The sequence below is a fragment of the Harmonia axyridis genome, chromosome 6 (genome assembly GCF_914767665.1).
Source record: "Harmonia axyridis chromosome 6, icHarAxyr1.1, whole genome shotgun sequence".
NCBI classification, from domain to species: domain Eukaryota; kingdom Metazoa; phylum Arthropoda; class Insecta; order Coleoptera; family Coccinellidae; genus Harmonia; species Harmonia axyridis.
The window spans coordinates 8737065-8757485 of NC_059506.1; the positions used below are offsets into that span (position 1 = coordinate 8737065).

The following is a 20421-nucleotide window of genomic DNA, read 5'->3' on the forward strand; positions in this document are numbered from 1 at the left end:
ACCTTTTCAACCGCTTAGTATATTTGATCGATATTTGGAACGAACAATTTACTCTATTAGTTCCTTCGATTGATCTTTAAACTAATTGAAGAAATCAGGTCCGTATTAGAAAAATTTGGGATTTCCACAAGCTGAGATTCAACACCCTGTATAGTGAAATATTGGAATTTGATGGAAATATTCGCTAAAAGCAGAAATTTTTCAATGGGAATCAGTAGATTTTAATGTCCCGCACGTCATTAAAGTCATCGAAAATTTCTGCCAAAAATTTAGTTCAATAGGGGAATTTCACTAACTTCTCAGAAAATCCGTACATTGAGATTAAATTAGAAAATTTTCTTGTTCCACTGATTGAATACATTAATTCAAGTTGGATTCCGAAGAGAATGAATCTTTATTTTTCATTCATTTATCGTTATTCTGTAGAATTTCGTTTTATTTGCGTCATTCTTTTATACTAGTTTCATTTTATAAGTCAGTATGCATTGAAAAATCATCGGATTTATTATATTCTTTAAAAAAAAAGTTTGCTTCATTTTTTTCAATCTTAATCTTATTTCATGTTATTCAATAATTCCACTTAGTATTGAGAATGATGAATATTCGCAATAATTTTGTAGATACTAAAAATAATTTTTTATAATTTTCAGATTCCTAGATTCAGCCTACCTAGAGCTTTCAACTCTCTCCACCCTGAAAATACTCCATACGTTCGAAGATAAACTGGAACTTCCACCCAATCATTTTTCATCAAGTAACCTACAGCAAAATGTAAGTTTCCAATAAGTGTTCTGAGTAGTTGGTTCTTAGTTGAAAATATCACTCCGATCTCGAACTATTTTGGTAACATTAGCAAAATTGACCAGTTTTAAATAATTATTTTAGCTCTATTTATCTAAGTATGGCTCAAGTCCGAATGCAAGGTTTTAAATTGAAAAGAGATTTTCGTGAGGCTATACCCAGGGCTGTACCAATATAAGGAAAATAATAAAAATACAAACAAATAATGTTAACGACACGGATAGCCTAGACATACCTCAGTCGACAGATATCTGTAAAAAAATTTTTCACAAGTTGATTGGATGAAGTGGTCACTAAACTTCAGGATATATTAACTGCTAGAACCGGTGGCCTCTATATTCTTCGCCAGCAAATAACCGATGTTTCTCTCATGAGTCACGACAGTCAATGGTGAATGCAAGGGGAAGGGGGTTCTTGAAGGGAGCAATTATCCAACAAGCCTCGTCGAAATATTCTGTTTGGAGCCGAATCAGCTTTCAACCGTAATTTCTATAAGTATATGCCCTAACTTTGGAATGAATATTTTGGACCGCGTTTTCAAGGTTTTGTTCAATTCAACTAGTTTTCGAGAAAAATTTCTCTTCGAATATTTAGAGAATGCAATCTTAAATATTTATGTGATTATTGGGAGATAATCAAAAACTTGTGCAGTCTAGTAACTGAAGACAGCGTCCAATTAGGATAACATGTATCGTAGTGTGATGGTATTTAAAAACTTTTAACTCATTTCATACCATCATGGACTTAGTTAGATATTTTGGTAATTACCCCCCGAAACTTCTGAAATATAAAGTTTCAGAATTCTCGCATTTCTCGCCAAGAAGAAGGACGAAAATTTTTCCAAAATAAATTAACCAATCATCATTTTACTTTTTTTTTAATTGGCACGGCAGTAAAAAATCAGATCCTTTCATGGTTTATGAGTTTATCATCTAAAAATCCAAAAAAAAACGTGTTGGCACCCCAGCGGAATGCGATATTTTTCTACCAGTATCCTTGAAATACAAACAAAAATTTTTGTGTTTCATAGAGTTACTAATGAGTAACTAATGAATGCAAAAAAAATTCTTCAGTTCCGAAAAAATGGGTGCTAACTTCACGGACACAGTTAAATCCCTTACTGGAATATGTTCGTTTTATTGTTGGATAATATAGTGACAGATCTCGAATTCCGTTTTCATAATGATGTGTTCATAGTTTTTGATGTAAATAATCTGATTCCCTTCACAGTTATTGATTCAGAAAGGAAACATGATTCTGGTTTCAGGCTGAATTAAACGAATTCGTATTTAAATTCCAATAAATTAGTATCGTTTCTAGTTTAATGGAAACAGAATTAAAATCGTATTATAAAAATTGAGACTGAAAATATGCCAGATACAGCATTGCCTGCACTTAAATTTTGCGATAAATCAATAAAGCCGAATGTTTACTTGGCACTATATTCGATCTCTGATGTAATGCCTGTAGTAAGCATGGCAAGCTCTAAGAGCAGCTTTTCGACATTGAAGAGGTTGAAAACTTCGCCCAGATCAACAATGAATCAGTAAAGATTGGAAGGTTTGGCCTAATGAACATCCATAGGTAGAATGAACTCGATATTGATTTATTTGATAGAAAGGTTTGCGAATATGAAGAGGAGATTCTTGAAATTGGTATTGTGATTTGTGAAAAACACATAGGATAAACAACATTATGTGTAAATGAGTTTATTTCACCCACACAACAATTGTTTTATTTCATTAATTTGTAAGCATATTTATGTTTTTTCTGTTCATTGTGATCAAAAATTTATTAAATTGTTTCTTTCCGAGAAAGAATTTTTTTATTTTGAAAATGTTCCTTGTTGTATATACACTGTGTCCCTAAAGTATGGAACAAATTCATTTTCAGCTAAACAGCCCATTTTAAGGAATAATCCTGAAACACGTAGATTTTTTCTTTAATTTACCGTATTTTGAAATAATAATCCAATAAACAGGGTGAATTACTTTCGAGTAATGACGTCACCGACATTTTTTCAAATGAAACACTCCCATTTTGTCTCAATTTTCCGATTACTCGAACTGAGCTGATTCCAAAAATATATCACATGTTGATTCCAATTGGTACAGGGTGGACAAAAATACAATAGTTTTGTGTGTGCTCAAAAAGTAACGCGTAACATTGTTCATTAGTTAAATTAACAATATTATCAAAAATACTCATTGTCTAGCGGCAATTGGTTTGAATGTAACACCCTGTAGTTTGTTACATTTTTAGAGAGTGTTTTTGATAATATTGTTAATTTAACTAATAAAGAACGTTACAGCGTTACAAATTATTTTGTAAGCCTGTACCAATTCGAATCAACATGTGATACATTTTTGGAATCACCTCACCTAGAGTAATCAGAAAATTGAGACAAAATGGAGGTGTTCCATTTGAAAAAAATGACGGTGACGTCATTATTCGAAAGTAATTCACCCTGTATATTAGATTACTATTTCAAAATACAGTAAATTAAAATAAAACATCGACGTGTTTCAGGATTATTCCTTAAAATGGTCTGTTTAGCTAAAAATGAATTTGTTCCATACTTTACGGACACAGTGTATACGTTTTATATGTATTTATTTTCGGTAAAATAATTGATATGTAGATACCTGACGAATTATTTTTTCGGTTTCCCACTCCCACAAAATAAAGAAAGATTTACACCCTTGAAGAACATCCTTCCATTGGAATCTAGGACAGTTCTAATCAATTCCTATTGTTCAACTTTTAAACGTGAATGAAGTACCAGCTAGGTGAGATATTTTTTTCAGTCTGTTTCTGCCTGATGGAACGTTCATTCCATGTAGCATTTCTCACTTCGGATAGAAATCCGAGAGTTCTGGAAAAGAATTCTGACATCCCTTGTTTGCTACGGTCTGATCCTTCCTACCGGAATTGTATCGACGTCTGACTTTAATCGTCTGATTGCACATCGGGGCTAAGAGCAGTCTTTTCGGCTTGAAGTAGGATGTTGATAGACATTCATAGAATTCAAGGGAATTTTAGGATGTACACCTGAGATGAATTAGACAAGAATTGTATTCAACTTAATTGTGTACTAATGGCATCAGTTGATATATAGAGCGTACTGAATGATTTCAATGTAGTTAGTGACTTGTTATTAAGAGGGAACAATACCACGTGGCTGCTCAGCTCGAAACGAAATTGTTGATTTTTCTTCTCACAACCACCGTTTTTTATGCATTTTTCAACAACAATTTACATTGTAGACTGATAATATTTGCGAATAAAAAAGATTTTTGATTACTTTTCGTTTTTCGCAAAAGATGTTATATGTTTTTGAAAATTCGTGAAAAAACCCATAAAAAATCATTTCAAAAGAGGTGAAACTATAATTTTGTGAAAAAAAAATCGACCGTCGCACAGTGCTGCACGCTGCGCTCTACATATATAATTCGTAAAGAAAATGAAGATAAAGTGAATGTTCATCTTTGTACACCGTGTGAAGTTTGGTCATTGGAGGAGTGCAGGAATGAGTTTATGATGGTTTTTTTAATTTAGTAGCTTATTTCCAAGGTTGACCTCAAGAACCTTCGGTTAAAATATATGTACAAGTCAAAGACTCACCCTGTATACAGGGTGAGTATAAGATATACCTTTTGAACCTTGGAAATAAGCTACTAAATTAGAAGAACCATCATAAACTCACGTTTAACATTCCATTTGTTGAACAAAGTAGTGTTTATAATAAAATAAATGAGTTATTTCAATTTCGTTGACGCTAAAGATTAAATATTCTTCTCTTGATTTTCTATTTCATTTTCGATAATTATAACGAATTGAGCTCGCCACCACCCTGATATCCATACCACTCTGATATCCATGTCCATTCATTCTTTATATTTCATTTATATGATATCGTTGTTTATTTCATTTCGTACAAGAATTGCCATTTAACCATAAAATCTCAAATCAATAATATTTATCTGTGAAAGTTCTAACACAGATTATAGTAATCTGTGGTTTTAAGTTTGAATTTCAAATTTCGAGTGATGCAAAATATAAACACAGCAGTTCGGATCAAATAATCTATGTTCTAACCTAAAATTTTTATTTACAGTTCACACTGTTATTGTTATAAGATATTTGTTATTATGTTAGCATGAAATGAAAATCATCGAAGATTTGAAGAAACCCAACAGAATATTGAAGTTCCGTACATATTTTCAAGAAATTTGAAAACAACTTCCAAAATAAATGTGTGGATACAAAATAAATCACTGTGCATTCTGATAGAAAACAATTCCTTTATGAAATGAAGCATTTGATTTGTTCCAACTATCTCATAAAAATATTGAAATGCATCAATATTTTTGAAGCCATCAGTATGAAAATATGGAAATATGTTAGAAATGTTAGACTCCACTTGTAATCAAATTTGTTCTTAATGTGTACCTACATCATAGCCAACTTCACTACTTAATTCATCTTGATTTTGGCATTGAAAATAAATGAGAAGTGTTCAATATAAATTTCCACTATAGAATATCCCGTTTCTTTCAACACCTAATTTGTTTTCACATTAAAACAATTATGGCCCTCTTGGAAGTATGTCAATCAATCATATGCTCTTAGGATGAATTTATGGAATAGCAAAAGAATAAAAGTATTCAATCTCAATCACATGAAAATTTGTCTATATAGTATGTACCTAGTGGTATGTTTCGATGTGAGTTTGAATGGCCCGAAGAAGAATACAGTATTGTTCGATAGCAGCATTCTTTAGTGAGATATTGATTGTTGTCATTATAATGGGACTATTTTGTGAAAACTTTTTTAAACATGGGCTTTATGAATAATCTGGACTTTTCAAAAAGAATGTTGATTTTAGTGAAGTATCTTCTTATTATCAGAGCTGTGCCAAAGCTCAGTAATTTGTAATCAAATCGAGGAGTTGAGGTGAGCTTATTCAAATAACTTCATTTACAAACTAAGTTGGCTACTACTTCAATTCTAAAATCTGAGCCATGACATCATAGTAAATATTCATTTCTGTGGTTTTTTCTTCACAACAGAACAGGGTTGCATTCAGCCAAAGTACCCAATTCTTTGAATTTCACAGATAATTTTTTTTTTTTAAGATCAACTCATACGAAAACGGCGCTTTCTACGAGAAAATATGAGGAATACTTTATTTTTCAAATTAGCCAAATATTCTTCAATGAACCTTCAAATTACTTTTAAGAGTTGGTTTATTCGAATTTCTGGTATTTTTATGGGATGTAATGTTCATAATAAAGAAACAGACGAATGTGTATGGAATCTTGTGTTCAGAGAAGATGTATCACATCAAAAAAAAGCTTTATTTCAAAAATTATTTCCTTCGATAGAACCTTTTACGAGATATAGCCGAAAATCACATTTTTTTAACGATTTTCAACAGCCTGTATCTTTTTAACCGGGCCGAATCGGAAAAAATGGTAAAAGAAAAAAGTGTTACTTTTGACCTCAGGAATCTTGGGTTGAAATATATGTACAAGTCAAAGACTCACCCTGTATATTAGGTCTAATCTTCCCCATAGCCGAGATACAGGGTAGTAAATTCATCAATATTTTCAATTCCTTATAACTTTTGAATCCCCCAGTATATTTGATTGATATTCGGAACGAAAAATTCACTCCGTTAGGTCCTCCGATTAATTATTAAATTAGTTGAAAAAATCAGGTCCGTATTAGAAAAATATGGGACTCTTCACAAGCTGAGATTCAACACCCTGTATAGTGGAATATTGGAATTCAATGAAAATATTCGGAAAAAGCAGAGATTTTAGAATGTGAATCAGTAGATTTTAATGTCCCGCACGTCATTCAACTCTCATATATAGGTTATTTGGACTCGTCTAGGCAGCTCTACCTCAGGTTACGTATGTACATTTACCAATGAAACACCCTGTATAAATATAGTAGCTATATTATTGAACATATCGTTTCTTATTCAAATGTTCACGTATTCTTCTAGAATTCATTATTGATCTGAATAGGAACTCATTCAATGGAAACATAACATCATCTACAAATGTGACTAGAAATATTGAAAAAGAGAAGTAATTGTGTGAATGAATAATGTGTTATTCAATTCAACTTGAATTGTTTGAAATGTCGTAGCGATCACATGTTCGATAATTGAATTGTGAAGATGGAATCCTCATAATATTTTGGCAAAAGTATATCAATAAGAATAGAAAATGATTCTTAAGGTAGATTGGTTCAAAGTCGTCATAATTCTATTGTACCGGAACGTTTTCTTAATCAACAATATTTAATATCCTAAAAGCTCGACTACTTACTTTCAATTCATTGGAAGTGATAACACCACTCGAACCAGGAAATTGAAACTTCCCGGATTCGTTCCTAAATTGTCTCTATATTCCCCGCCTCCCCACTTCCAATACGCATTGTTTACCTAAACAGGAATAGATATACCAGTAGAAATTTCCCCCTGCCGTTTAGGGAAGATGTATGGCGAATTACATCCAATATAAATCCGGTTCAAACGGGAAAAGAATTGGATTCGGCGATCTCGCAAATCTAGCATCATTGCGATCTATCTCGAATGGGTTTTACGTTAAATCGTTGGCGATCTGTTTTACTGCTGTTTTGTACGTTCGAGTTTGATATGAAAAATTGACAGAAAAAAATTTGAGAGAACCGGATCAGAGTGATCGGAACTGAGATTTTAGATATTGATTTTTCTCGCAATTTGTTGTTTGCGAAGTTGATGAAATGTGGGCGCATAAATCTGAAAAATTTTGACTTGAGGGCTTTCTCTATCGAAATGAAATAATAACTTTCCGAAAAATTGTAAAATATTTTTTTAGACCTTGCTAACTTTATTTTAATCCCTATTCTTGATGAAATTGGGAAGTGACGATTATTTTTGTCATTGTCATCATACATACATACTATTCTTCATAATGGTTACTCATGTGTTTTTCATGCAAAATTCATTGAAATTCTATTCTATTAACTATAATTCATAACTGATAATCAACGAAACAACATTCAAAGTTATTTTCATTATTAGAATTATTCGATTACAATTGTTTCCCTGAATGCAAAATTTCACTTTCGATACCGGTATGACATCTCATGAAATTATCATCTCACATAATTTTGAAATATATAAAAGATGTCATGAGATTATTTTGTTAATAGGTCGCCCACTTTTACCCGTTTTATTGAGTTAAACACTTATTGCAGGGGGTTCATGAAAACGTTGTGTCTACTTAAGTTCTTGACTTGAGTTACGTTGATTTATTTCAAGCTGATATCACAAACTGAAATATGGACGAGTAAGAAAAATATTCATCACTATTAGCAATATAAACATGAATGGGGCATTATACATACACAGATGAAAACCTCAGCAAAAACTCTATATCCCCCGTGTAGATGAATGGTTTATGTATTTGATCAAAACATAAGCTGAAATATGGAGGGCTTCGTCTTCATCTAAACAAACTCATTTCATCTTTCCCTTCCAACAAAAGTTGACATCGAATATATAATATAATTAAATCTGAAAACAAAAGAGCAGAGCACCACAAAGGAATAATAAATGTTTAAGTTTTCTATATACCACATTGAATGATGACAACTGCAGTCACCACAATAAATTGAGGGATAAGAAAGAATCATATTGAAATTTCTAGGCCAGAGTATAAGAAGGTCTTTAACTACATATTAATGACGAAAATATTACAAAAATTGAAAGTAATAAAAAATACTCCTTCACTTCACCTCAACGAAGCAATTCAACACCACTAAATAATGATTTTTCAACATAACAAGCCAGGACATGAATAGAACTCAATAGGCAATCTATGAAATAGCCGGCTTAAAATCCTCTCTCACGGAGTTGAAGAAAAGTTATCACCGATTCACTATCTATGGCCAATATCGACAAAAAACTCACTCCTGTCCTTAGAAATCCCTTTAATACTCAAGTAAATAATACCAAATCTGTTCCGAAATCAGGAGAGTTTCTTCAACCAGGACGACCAATTCTACAAGCGATGATTTTTCGAATCTTCCGGTTTACCAGGATTGCTACAGCCCCTTATATATTATAACCAGTTGATATAGTTTATCCATGTCGTGGTCCGAATTTCACAGCCCTGACATATGTCAAACAGAACTGTTATATATATGACATTATAAATGATTCATCTATTGCTGAACGTGTGAAAATTGTGAAAACTCAATAAAAAATTTGTAGTGAGTATGTACGTTTCATTCATTATGGTCGACATAATCCTTCATCTGAGCGTACAATTGGTATGACAGTAAAAAAATGCGGAGGAAATGGATCCGTTATAGATGCCCTAAGGTCCATACATAATCAAAATGCACGCTCGACTGGAAATATTGCTGCTGTTGAAAGTGTTGAAGAATTTATCCATTTCTAGGCGCTCACATTTGGTCCTGTTTTGCATCTGAATTTGCATCTCAATCCTCTGGAGGTTCAGTTGACATTATAACTAAAGACATCCAACTATAAAATTCGTGAACATATGCTGAGTAGGTGGTAGGTACTTGAATAGCAACGTTCAGATGACGATTTTCGCATCGAATTTTCTTCAGCGACAGTTGCTATGTAAATAAGCAATATTGTCTCATGGGGGAAGTTGAAATCCTCATGAAACTGCTGGAAGAAGATTGAATTTACATTAAGTCACTGTATGATGTGCAATTTGGACTGGTGGACTGATTGATAAGTACTTCATTCAAAATGAATAAGGTGTCACTCAAACTTTCAATTCTCATCGCTATAGCCGAATGATTTTTGTTGGTCGGAAATGACAGATATGGAATTGGAAGAGATGTGCTTCCAGTGAGATGGTGCGATAAGCCGCACAACACGTTTCGGTTTAATTGTAAGAAAAAATTCCAGGACGAGTAATTTTTAGTTCCAGCAATGTGAATTAGCTATCAGGAGATCACGAGGATAACATTCGAATAATTCATACTACATATAATGGCAAATTCAAATTCAAATTCAAATTCAAATTCAAATTTATTCATCGACAAGTTAGTACAATAGATTCATACAGTGTATGCATAACTTAATTATAACAAACCTACTTAATGTACATCAAATTGAGCATGTATCAAGGGTAGAAAATTTCGCCTAAGTTGCATGACAACTTGTGTGCTACTCTTTTCAACCCAACAAAATAACTATTACTTCTAATACAAACTATTTTATAGTGACAGAGTGGACCAATAGAGAGGCATTTTTTTTTTTTTTTTGTTGTTTTTTTTGTAAAATGTAAGATGCGCAACATCATGTAAATAACTGGGCAAAGTATTGTGGATTTTCTGCAATAAAATTTTTAACTTCGGTTTTAAATCTTCGTTGGCGATGGATTAATCTTCTTATATTTAATGGCAAAATGTTAAATATTTTCGGAATCAAAAAAGTCAGAAACCGCTGGCAAACGTTAGAGTGAAACAAAGGCAATTGTAAGTTTTCATTGAGGTTCGATCTTGTTGAATGTCCATGTGATATGACAGGAAATCGCTGCATTATTTTCAGAAAGTATGAGAGACTAGAATTCACATATAAGTTCCTCAGGTTGAACAAACCACTACCGGAATATAATTCTATTGTTGGGAACATGCGTGGTTTCCTGAATATGATCTTTAAAGCTGAATTTTGGCAGACTTGTAAGTTGTATAAAGCATTGTCATAAGCACTTCCCCACATAGTTATACAATATTTCAATATTGATTCTATCAGCGATTTATACACAATTATGATTAATCTCTTGTTTAAAACGTCTCTTAACTGATATAACTTATAGAAAACTTTCCTCATCCTAGTACATAAATAAGCAGTGTGACAATTCCATTTCAAGTTTTGATCTATTATCACGCCAAGATATTTTATCATTGCACATTTTTTTATGAAAGTTGAACAACAACAATCTGGTTTGGTGCAGTTTTCTTCATGAATACAAATTTCAAAAATATCCGGTTGATCTGAGGATGTCGCAGAGAAAGTCATAAAGTAGGATTTCGATATATTAAGACTCAGAAGACTTCCACTCAGCCATTCTTGCATGATACCGATTCCGACTTCAGCTCTTCCGTATACTTCCTCCCAAGACCTTCCATCAAACAATAATACCGTATCATCCGCATAGGATATAACTTTACAATTCCTTATTAAGCTTCCAATATTGTTGATGTAGATCAAAAAAAGAATAGGGCCGAGAACAGTGCCCTGGGGTATACCTGTCGTAATCGTCTTATGTGTACTGAAGGAGTTATTTATTTTAGTTTTTTGTGTTCTGTTAGTTAGGTAGTCTCTTATTAATTCCAATGGTCCATCTCTAATTCCCATCCTCTCCAATCTATCGAGAAGAATGTTATGAGGAACGGTGTCAAATGCCTTCTTTAAATCAAGAAATATTGCTAGACTTTTTTGTTTTCTCTGTAAATTCTCATTGATGTTTCTTATTAAGGTAAATACTGCATCCTCAGTGCTTCTATTCTTTCTGAATCCGAATTGGTTTTCATAAAAATGATTATCTTTTTCCAAATATTCCACGATTCTATCTTTAAGACATTTTTCGAATATTTTATTGAAGTTGTTTATTATTGAAATTGGCCGATAGTTCGTGAGTAGTGTTGGGTCCCCATCCTTAAAGATAGGCGTCACAATAGAAGTCTTCCATTCCTGAGGTATTTTAGATGTTATTAAACAAAGATTTATCATGTACTCTAAAGGTTTTAATATATATATATGAATATTTTTGATAACCTCGGCTCTTATTCCGTCATCACCCGGGCTTGAATTATCTTTAAGAGTGTTTATATGTTGAATCAGCTCATTTTCGTTAACCGGACGTAAAAAAATAGAGTGCGGATTTATATATGCCGTGTGTCTCTGATTGTTATGTTGTACAATATTGTTTTGGAGATCGGAACCGATACTAATGAAGAACTCATTGAAAGTATTAGTCATTTTTTGTTCATCATGTATTACTTCATTATTATGTATAATTTTTTTAATTTGCTGCTTGTTTCGTTTTCGTGTTCTGGTCGTTTCATTTATTGTCTCCCATATCTTTTTGTAGTTGTTTTTTGATTCGACGATTTTATTCCTAAGATAATTGTTTTTGGCCAACTTAATTATCTTATTGAGGGTATTTCGAAAATGTTTATATTCATTTAGTAATTCGACAGAATAATTTACGTTTAGTGATTTCTTAAGTTGATCCCTCTTCTTTATAGATGCCATAATGCCCTCCGTAATCCACAATTTTCTCTTTCTATTTTTATTATTCAGCCTAATTGTTTGAGTCGATTGCAATATGTAACTCTTCAACCTTTCAATAAAAAACCCATAAGCCCGTCCAACACACTCACTCTGATAGACCCCCGACCAGTCCTCCTTGCTGAGAATCTTTTTGAGTTGATTTAAGTCAAGTCTCTGTCTGAAATTATCGTTATCATGTTTTAAATTTTTTTCTTTTTGAATGGATAACCCTATAGTATAATGATCCGTTAGTGCCGAGTGTAGAACAAACGGTGTAATTGTATTATTTTGTTCGTGAAAATCCTTAACTTTAATAAATAGATGATCTATGAGGGTAGCAGACAGTTCTGTTTCCCTCGTTGGTTTATTGATACACGAGAAATAAGCGTTTTGTGACATTATATTCAAGTATTTGTTCACTTGTTTATCGTTTATATCTAACAGATTTATATTCACATCTCCAACAAATATATCCACTCCAGTAGGTTTAATCTCAGAAAGTAAGTCTTCCAGTTCGCCTAAGAATGTATCCAACTTGCCGGATGGTGATCTATAACATGCGGTTATACCAAAAGAAGTATTGTCATCTAGTTCAATTTCACATCGTAAAATATTGGTTTCATTTAGTTGAAATAATGAATGTTTCACAGTAAAATTTTCTCTGAGATAAATCACTAGACCATCGTTTTTGTTTAATAGAGATTCATTATATAAAATTTTAAAGCCCTGCAGTTGAAAGTTATTCACATTTTCCAAAATGAAAGTCTCCGAAAAAATCATAACATCTATATTATTTAAGTTTATCATATTTAAATAGATAACAAGTTCATCGAAGTTTTTCTGAAGACTACGAATGTTCATATGTAGAATGTTAAGTTTATTTTTCCCAGTAAAGATAGCGCCTACCTCCACAGGATCCTCTACGATTTTAGCATCAAGCTCTGCAAGCTCATCCACCATCTCCATATAGTCCAACTCCACCATAATTCGAAGAAAAAATTTAGAAATAACAAATGCCCCGTAGAATATCACCAAAAATCAACTGTATTCATGTAAACCATTTAGCTCCCCTGTGCTGCATCAAAATTTGTAATATTAAAATACGTGGTTAGAGTGATCAAATATCTTCGCTAGAAGAAATTCTCTTAATTGTATTTTCATCTAATCTGATGAAAATGTTGCCAAAGCGTGTAAACATTTGTTTTCTATCATATTTTTTAGTTGCTTCTCTGTATAAATTTAATCTGTGTTTACTTAGATCTTCCGTAATGCCAATCTTAGTTCCTTTCAATTTCGATGTGTTTTTAAGTACATTCAGTTTGTTTTGAAACTTATCGAATTTAATTATCACTGGTCGCGGTTTTTGACCAGACTCACCAATTCGGTAACATCGCACCACGTCGTCTCTAGTGATTTGTGTTTTCATTTTACAATTCAATAAATCAAGAATCTTTCCCGACAAATTTTCATTCGTTTCCTCCTTTAAATTGTAAACACAGATATTGTTTATTTTCGCTGCTTGTTGCATGCTCTCGATTCGACCTTCCAGCTGTTTCATTTTATCCGCATTTTTTGCTGCTTCTTCTTCTAACTGAGTTATCTTATTTTCCATCTTTGATAAAAGTTTGTTAAGGAATTCATCGTCACAAAGTAATTCCTTCAATGCCTCCTTCACGATATTTTTCATGTCAGCTGACTTGTTTGGAGCCATTTCGTATAGGTGCACAGTACTTTGGTTCACTAAAATTGCAATTTCTCACTCTTGATTCAATTTATATGCGTTTTCAACGGGAGCTCAATATCGGACGTGTTATTCGGCAAGGTCCAAGAATTGAATTGAAATAAAAATTTGACGATAGTATAAACCGAAGTGAATTTTATTCATCTGTACACTTGTAACCACAAATTGAAGAAACCTTTTCATTCATAATACTGTTATATCAGTGTAGCTATTTATTTAAACAAAATCTAGTAGATACAGATGTGAACCTGATAGATCTACCGAAAATATTCAATTCTTATAGTCTGGTCAACTTGGTCAAACCTTGGTACTTATACAGGAATTTGAGATACCAAGCTATAAATTCGTGCCAACTTGTATTTGGATGTTCTGAAAGTTTTCTCAACACTTAGATATGGTAGAGTGTCTGCGACTGTCATAATTAACAAACTTTATATATGGTGTGTTTTTGACCGAGACCGGTTGACCTCAAAGAGTGCTCTAGCTACGCGCGCACTCTCTGCCTCTATCTCAAAAACAATTCAACATATAGAACAAATTTTGAAACAAAAAATGTAGGAATCTTTATCTTCGGCAATATCTATTATGACAACAAACAGCAAAAAACTTATATGAAACCAGAAATTTACAAAAAACTTTCCAAAACCCGATTTTGTTACCTTTGAAAATAGCTTATAGACGCAGACAGCCTACTACATGTAGAATTTGAGACAACTTAAAGTAAATTGTCCAAATACCAGTTTATTCAAGTTGACTGGAATATATAGAGACTTACTGAATTATATCGAACAACAGTCAATTGATACAGGATTGGACCATGAAATGAAAACCGTTCATATTACAATGAAAAATTTATGATATTCGTACGAAACTTCATTTTTCGCTCAAATTGTGACTCTGGCAGAACACAATCTGTCATTTATGAATTCCAACTTTTCCAACCATATTTTCCAACTGTGAATGATGTGGTGAAAAGGGAAATGTATCCAGCAATGTCAACGAACAATGTATCGGCACGGGACATCGGCAGCACGATCATTGTTATGGCGTTTTTGTACCTTTATTTTTGTTAAACTCCAATATGCTGCGAGCAGAAAAGCGATAACCCGTAATCCCTTGAGGGAGCGAGGATTTCCAATTTATTTGTCGGAAGAAGCCTCCATTGGAATGCAGTTATCACGTAGAGAAAACTTTTCTGGAGTATTGTTCGACAATTTGATGTTTGTCTGACGAACTAGAATGAAACTAAAAAGAAGAAAAGAAGAAACAATCAACAATTCAGAACCCTACATAAATTCTTGAATGAAAATTAATAATAATAGTAGCGCATTATGTACTTTAGTGAATATTATGTCCAATTGTATTGGCAACTTAGATTTTTGGTAGCTCCTTTTTTGAATAGGGCGTACGATAGTTTTCTCTTGTCCTTATTTCACGTATCTTGAACCGGAAATAGTCATGACATTTATGAATTCGTGCTTTCATTTCGAATTTTTGAGTTAAGGTTAAACTTTACTGGAATAATCAGCACTTTGTTAGATTGTTCATTACTCGTTTTGGTCATATAATATATAAACAAAAAAAAAAGTAGGTGTTTTTTTTTCATATTATACGATGTAATCGTGTGATGGATCTCCTTCCATACTTTGTATCTAGATATAATTACGTGTTATTTTACTACTACTCAAATCAGATAATGAAATATTATTTATTATCTCTCAAGGAAAGCAGTACCATAAGAGACTCTACAGCGCAGTCAAGTTAGAAATAACATACTTTTTTTTGAGGAGTTGATTGTCACAATTGCATCTATTCTAACTCATCAACAAGTTTGAAAAGTTCTGATGTTTTCTTCTATAACAAATAACCACTTCCAAATTCTATTCTGTTTTTCTGTACGAACACTATAACTATTTTTTCTTATTCATTTGTCGGAAGGAGCTTCTATTGGAATGCAGTTATCACATAGATAATAGATATAGAAAAAACTTTTCTGGAGAATTGTTAGACCATTTGATGTTTGTCTCACGATGGAGAATGAAAATAAAAGGAACGAAGAATCAACAATCCAGCACCTTACATGAATTCTTGAATTAGAATTGATAATAACAGTTTCGAATTACTGATGACGAATCCGTCCTCATGTCCAATGTCCTTCTGTAGTAACACGATAACTATCGAATGTAATGACTAAGAAACTTTTTTGGGGATTTTTCAGAGGACACAAAAAGAACAAGCGCTCAGAATAAGAATTCCTGGATTGGCTTGATATTCAAGATACTTGGCTTGTACTTGACTTGAAATCTTATCAAATTCAAGTCAAGTAGTAGTTTTTAATGTTAAGTCGAGTACTTTATAATAAATACTTGACTTGACATTGAGCAAATACTACTTGACTTCAAGCTACTTAAATTGAGCTTGACTTGAAAATCAATTCAAGCTCAATTTAAGTAGCTTGAATATCAAGCCAAGTTGGATGAATATCAAGTCAAGCCGTTAATCCCTTGCTCAGAAGCTCCTGACAACAAGCTGGAGGTTTTATTGGATTCTTATTTCTTTGTACTTAAATTGAATCTGAAAAGTATCCTGCAGGTTGGTAGAGCAACTGGAACTTTGTGAATGAAAAATTACACTGAAAAAGCGTGATATTTCATTGAACATTTCAGTTTCACTCAAATACTTGAATAGAAGGTGAGAACAGCGTATTGGGGTGAGTTTTTCATTTAACAATTCCAATCCTCAACTCATTCAGACTTCTCTTCAATCTTCACGTGGAACTATCCAACAATTGTAATAAGTAATAACTCGAATGAGATGCTGAATTTCAGTACCATCAGCACTGCTCTCCTAGATAAAATGATCAACAACAAAAGCATTATAAAAACTCGCATCTCTTATAATCCTATATACAATTCTGTGCAAATCTTCTGTAGTCATTTTTCCATTTTGTAATACTTTTTTTTTGATGACTTTAAATATTATGAAAGTAAATAAGGAACCATGCCGTGAAATTTTCAGAGTTTTCTAGTAATATTAAATGGCTGGATCGATATTTATGATTTTTATAATTTATTAATTAAAGTACACATTTGATCGACAAAATTTGTTCTACATTCGAAAGAAGGTAAAACTATGAATTTGGTGAAATGAATATTTTATAAATCTCCAAAATTGAAATGTAATGAAATTGAATTTGGAATCATATCATGCCCACCCTAATTTTTAAGTCAATTATGCCACCATAGTGCGAGCCGATATTATAGCAGGACTGGTGATATGAGTATTAGGACTTACCTCCTTTCCGGAAGGAGTAGTAATCAAAACAGTTCCACTTGAGAGAAAATACATGCAGTCTCCTGGTGATCCAGCTCTGATAATTATATCGTTTGGTAAGAAAACCTCAGATTTCAGGTGCGTCAATACATTTCCCAAAACTTTAGTCGGAAGATCTGCTAAAAAAGAAGCTTGTTGTACAAGCCGTTTGCACACTTCTATGTTGATTTCACGTTTCAGCTTATCTGGAAAAATAATAAACTCTTTTCATTGAACATTATGGGTTTTAATGGCAAAGGAATGAGATACTCATTTCATAATCCACCTTTGAAAAGGTGCGATTGAACTTTTTATTTAAAAAGGATAAATGAGAGTGATATAATTCATGGAAGAGGACCGATCTTTTCTCGTGAACCATCAATACTCTTTAAATCGCGAGTTTCCGATCAAAGGACGTTAATCTACGATCTAAACGTAGTGACCAATGTAAAAATTCATTGTTTTCAGATAATTCCAAAGAAAACTAAAAAATTAACTAAAATGAATCAAACATATTTCAGGTAGTTAGGGTTTTGGCAGAATGATATTATAATTTTGATATTTCTATCAAATTAATTTTATTCAGTAGGTTCATTTGAGAGTTCGGAAAGTGAATCATGGCTAGAGACTGGGAAAACACCTCCTCAAGTTCATGTGTTTCGTAGATGGTGCAGCGCTCCTCACAGATACAGAGGACGGCTTACAATGGCTACTGTAAGTATTCAAAATCGAAGTCGAAGCACTGAACATCAAGATCTCTATTACAAAAACTAATAGTATGGTAATATCGAGGGAGCCACGTTGATGGAAGGTGGTTAATGACAGCATAATAGAGCAAGTCTTCGATTTCAGCTACTTGGGAGTCAAAGTGTCGTCGAGTGGAAACCTAGTGGTTGGTGTTAGAAAGCAAGTCAATAAGTCAGCCCGGGTAGCGGAAAACTTGAAATCGATAATATGATGACATCAATTCATGACCAGTCAATGTAAGGTCAGAATTTACAAAATTTGCGTACGACAGATCATGACAAACGAGTATGTGGTTGAAATCAGAGATGACATATTCGAAACAAAGAGGATGATGCGCACAAAAGAGATGAGGACCTTGAGAGCCTAAACAGGTAGAACCTTGAGAGCCTAAACAGGGAATACCTTCAGATATCATAGGAACAGTGAAGACATCCGATAGGATTGTGGAATCTTAGATGTGGTTAGATATTTCACGTGCAAGAAGAAGATACTGGCATGAACATGTCCAGAATGGGCGATGGGAGATTGGCCAAATTTACATGGAATGGGAAGCCAGCTACTAAGATAAATGAGCCTTTGGCTCTTGGAAAGATGAAGAAGGAAAAAATTTGAAACGTACGTCTGACTTTATTTTAATATAGTTCTTCAATTGGTCGTTTACTCATGTTATATGTATAAGGTGTACAACTTTGCTTCTCCGTTTTGCAATAGATAGCTGTAACGATAAGAGGTATAGTTGCAATAAATGGATCGTAGATGTCATACAATAAGCTTAGGTATTAGTAAACATAACGCCCTCGAAATATTAGTCGATTTGTGTCTGCATCATAACGTTATTTCCAATTAAAAATGTCAGCCAAATCCTCGTCATTTGCGGGAGGTTTCAATTTTGAAGAAATATGCGGCTGAGGCTCATCGAATGCTCTCAAATACCTATGGCGAGGCCGCTATTAGTGAAAGAACATGCCAAGACTGGTTTCGAATATTCAAGAACGATGATTTTGACGTCGAAGATCAGCATTTCCTGATCAAGACTCGTGTCAAATGCAACAAGAATTGATTAGATCATTGAGAGTGATGCAACAAGCCATTTAGAAAGCCTGAAAGTCATGAGATTGCTCAGAAACAAGGAAATTTGGTGCCGTACGAGTTGAACCCGAGATATGTTGAAAACGTTTGTTTGCTTGAGAACAGGGTCCGTATGCTTGACAAGTGATCTTTTTGACGTACACGTTTCAAAAGCGAGTGGTACACGTGCGAGCGGTTTTCCAAAATGATATTCTTGACAACCGTTCGTTCCATTAAACGTACACGTTCAAAAACGTGTACTCCCAAGAGCCGGCATTATTGTAAAATTTCACAGATGAGATGAAATGTTATCAATTTATGTTCCGTCAATTCAAATTGAAGAAAAAAATTCGAAGAGAAATTGTTCACTAATACATTTAAATATATTCCAGCAAATCAAAAGAAGAATTCAAATAACTGATAGTCAAAAATATTGTCTGATTGAGTTTTTAAAAAATAGCGCGGATCTTCAAAAGAGTGAATTGTCTAATCAATTCACATACAAAGATGCATAAAGAAAATGAGCAGAAATTGGTAACATACTTGTATGCCGGGTGCATCTAGAGATTGGAAGAAGAAAAACATTATCCAAAATAGAATTGATATTAATAGATATGTTTGAAAAAGTATCTATTGAGAGACATAAAGGGACTTAATTTTTCTTTTCTTTATCAAGTTTTCTTTTCTTTATCAAGTGTTCATATTATCAGTAGAAATGTTTATGTTGTGCATTTGGTTGATTCACTTGTTATTTATTAGAATGTTTTTTGCATGAATTTTAATGAAAATGTGTTCATGTTAATTGGAACGAACGAAATAGTAATAATTTATTAAGAATTCACAAATTACATTTTACATCAATGGATTCATATAATTCATTAAATAATATATTGATAAATTGTTTAACAAATTTTCAAATTACTCGACTTGATGATTGCGAATAAAATCATCTCTACTATCGATGGGGAAGTCATATATTTCCAAATCAACTTGTGATGTACCATTGTTCCGGTACATTGTATTTTCAATGCAAATATTATGGAGCACTACACAAGCATTGACAATGTTACTTGCTGTCTCCGAAGTACAATGAAGAACCCTATGCTTGAGTAGACAGCTTCAGAACCCCATTTTATCTTTCAGGCTTTTGATTTCTTTCTTTTTTTTTGTTGAATAAATATTTTGGAGTTCCTTCCACTGGTTCATTTTCCAGAGGTGTCATCAACCATGTTCTTTGAGGATATCCAGAAACATTCAAACGAATTGTTTCTCATTCAAATCAGCGAATAGGTCTCCGCGCTGATTATATCTCCGCTGAGCCATTTGTTCCACATAATCCAATCGATCCATTAATAACAATAGTACCATTTCGTCTTACATTATCTCCGAAGAATAAATATGACTTATGAATAATATCTCTATGGCATTT

At 33.0% G+C, this 20421-nt stretch overlaps 2 protein-coding genes across 4 annotated transcripts in view; one reads left to right on the forward strand and one right to left on the reverse strand.

The window, feature by feature from the left end:
* Positions 1–20421, forward strand: part of LOC123682785 (potassium voltage-gated channel protein Shaw-like) — a 403607-nt gene that overhangs the window by 152051 nt on the left and 231135 nt on the right. For 2 of the 3 annotated variants that reach the window (XM_045621566.1, XM_045621569.1), the window contains exon 2: positions 651–771. The exons of the other annotated variant lie outside the window; for it this stretch is intronic. The gene's annotated coding sequence lies outside the window, so the exon portion shown is untranslated. The remainder of the gene's footprint in view (positions 1–650; positions 772–20421) is intronic. 3 annotated transcript variants of the gene reach the window in all.
* LOC123682788 (potassium/sodium hyperpolarization-activated cyclic nucleotide-gated channel 1-like) overlaps positions 1–20421 on the reverse strand; it is a 120440-nt gene that overhangs the window by 27389 nt on the left and 72630 nt on the right. The window contains exon 7 of the mRNA XM_045621573.1: positions 17160–17383. Within this exon, the coding sequence (XP_045477529.1) occupies positions 17160–17383 (224 nt within the window). The remainder of the gene's footprint in view (positions 1–17159; positions 17384–20421) is intronic.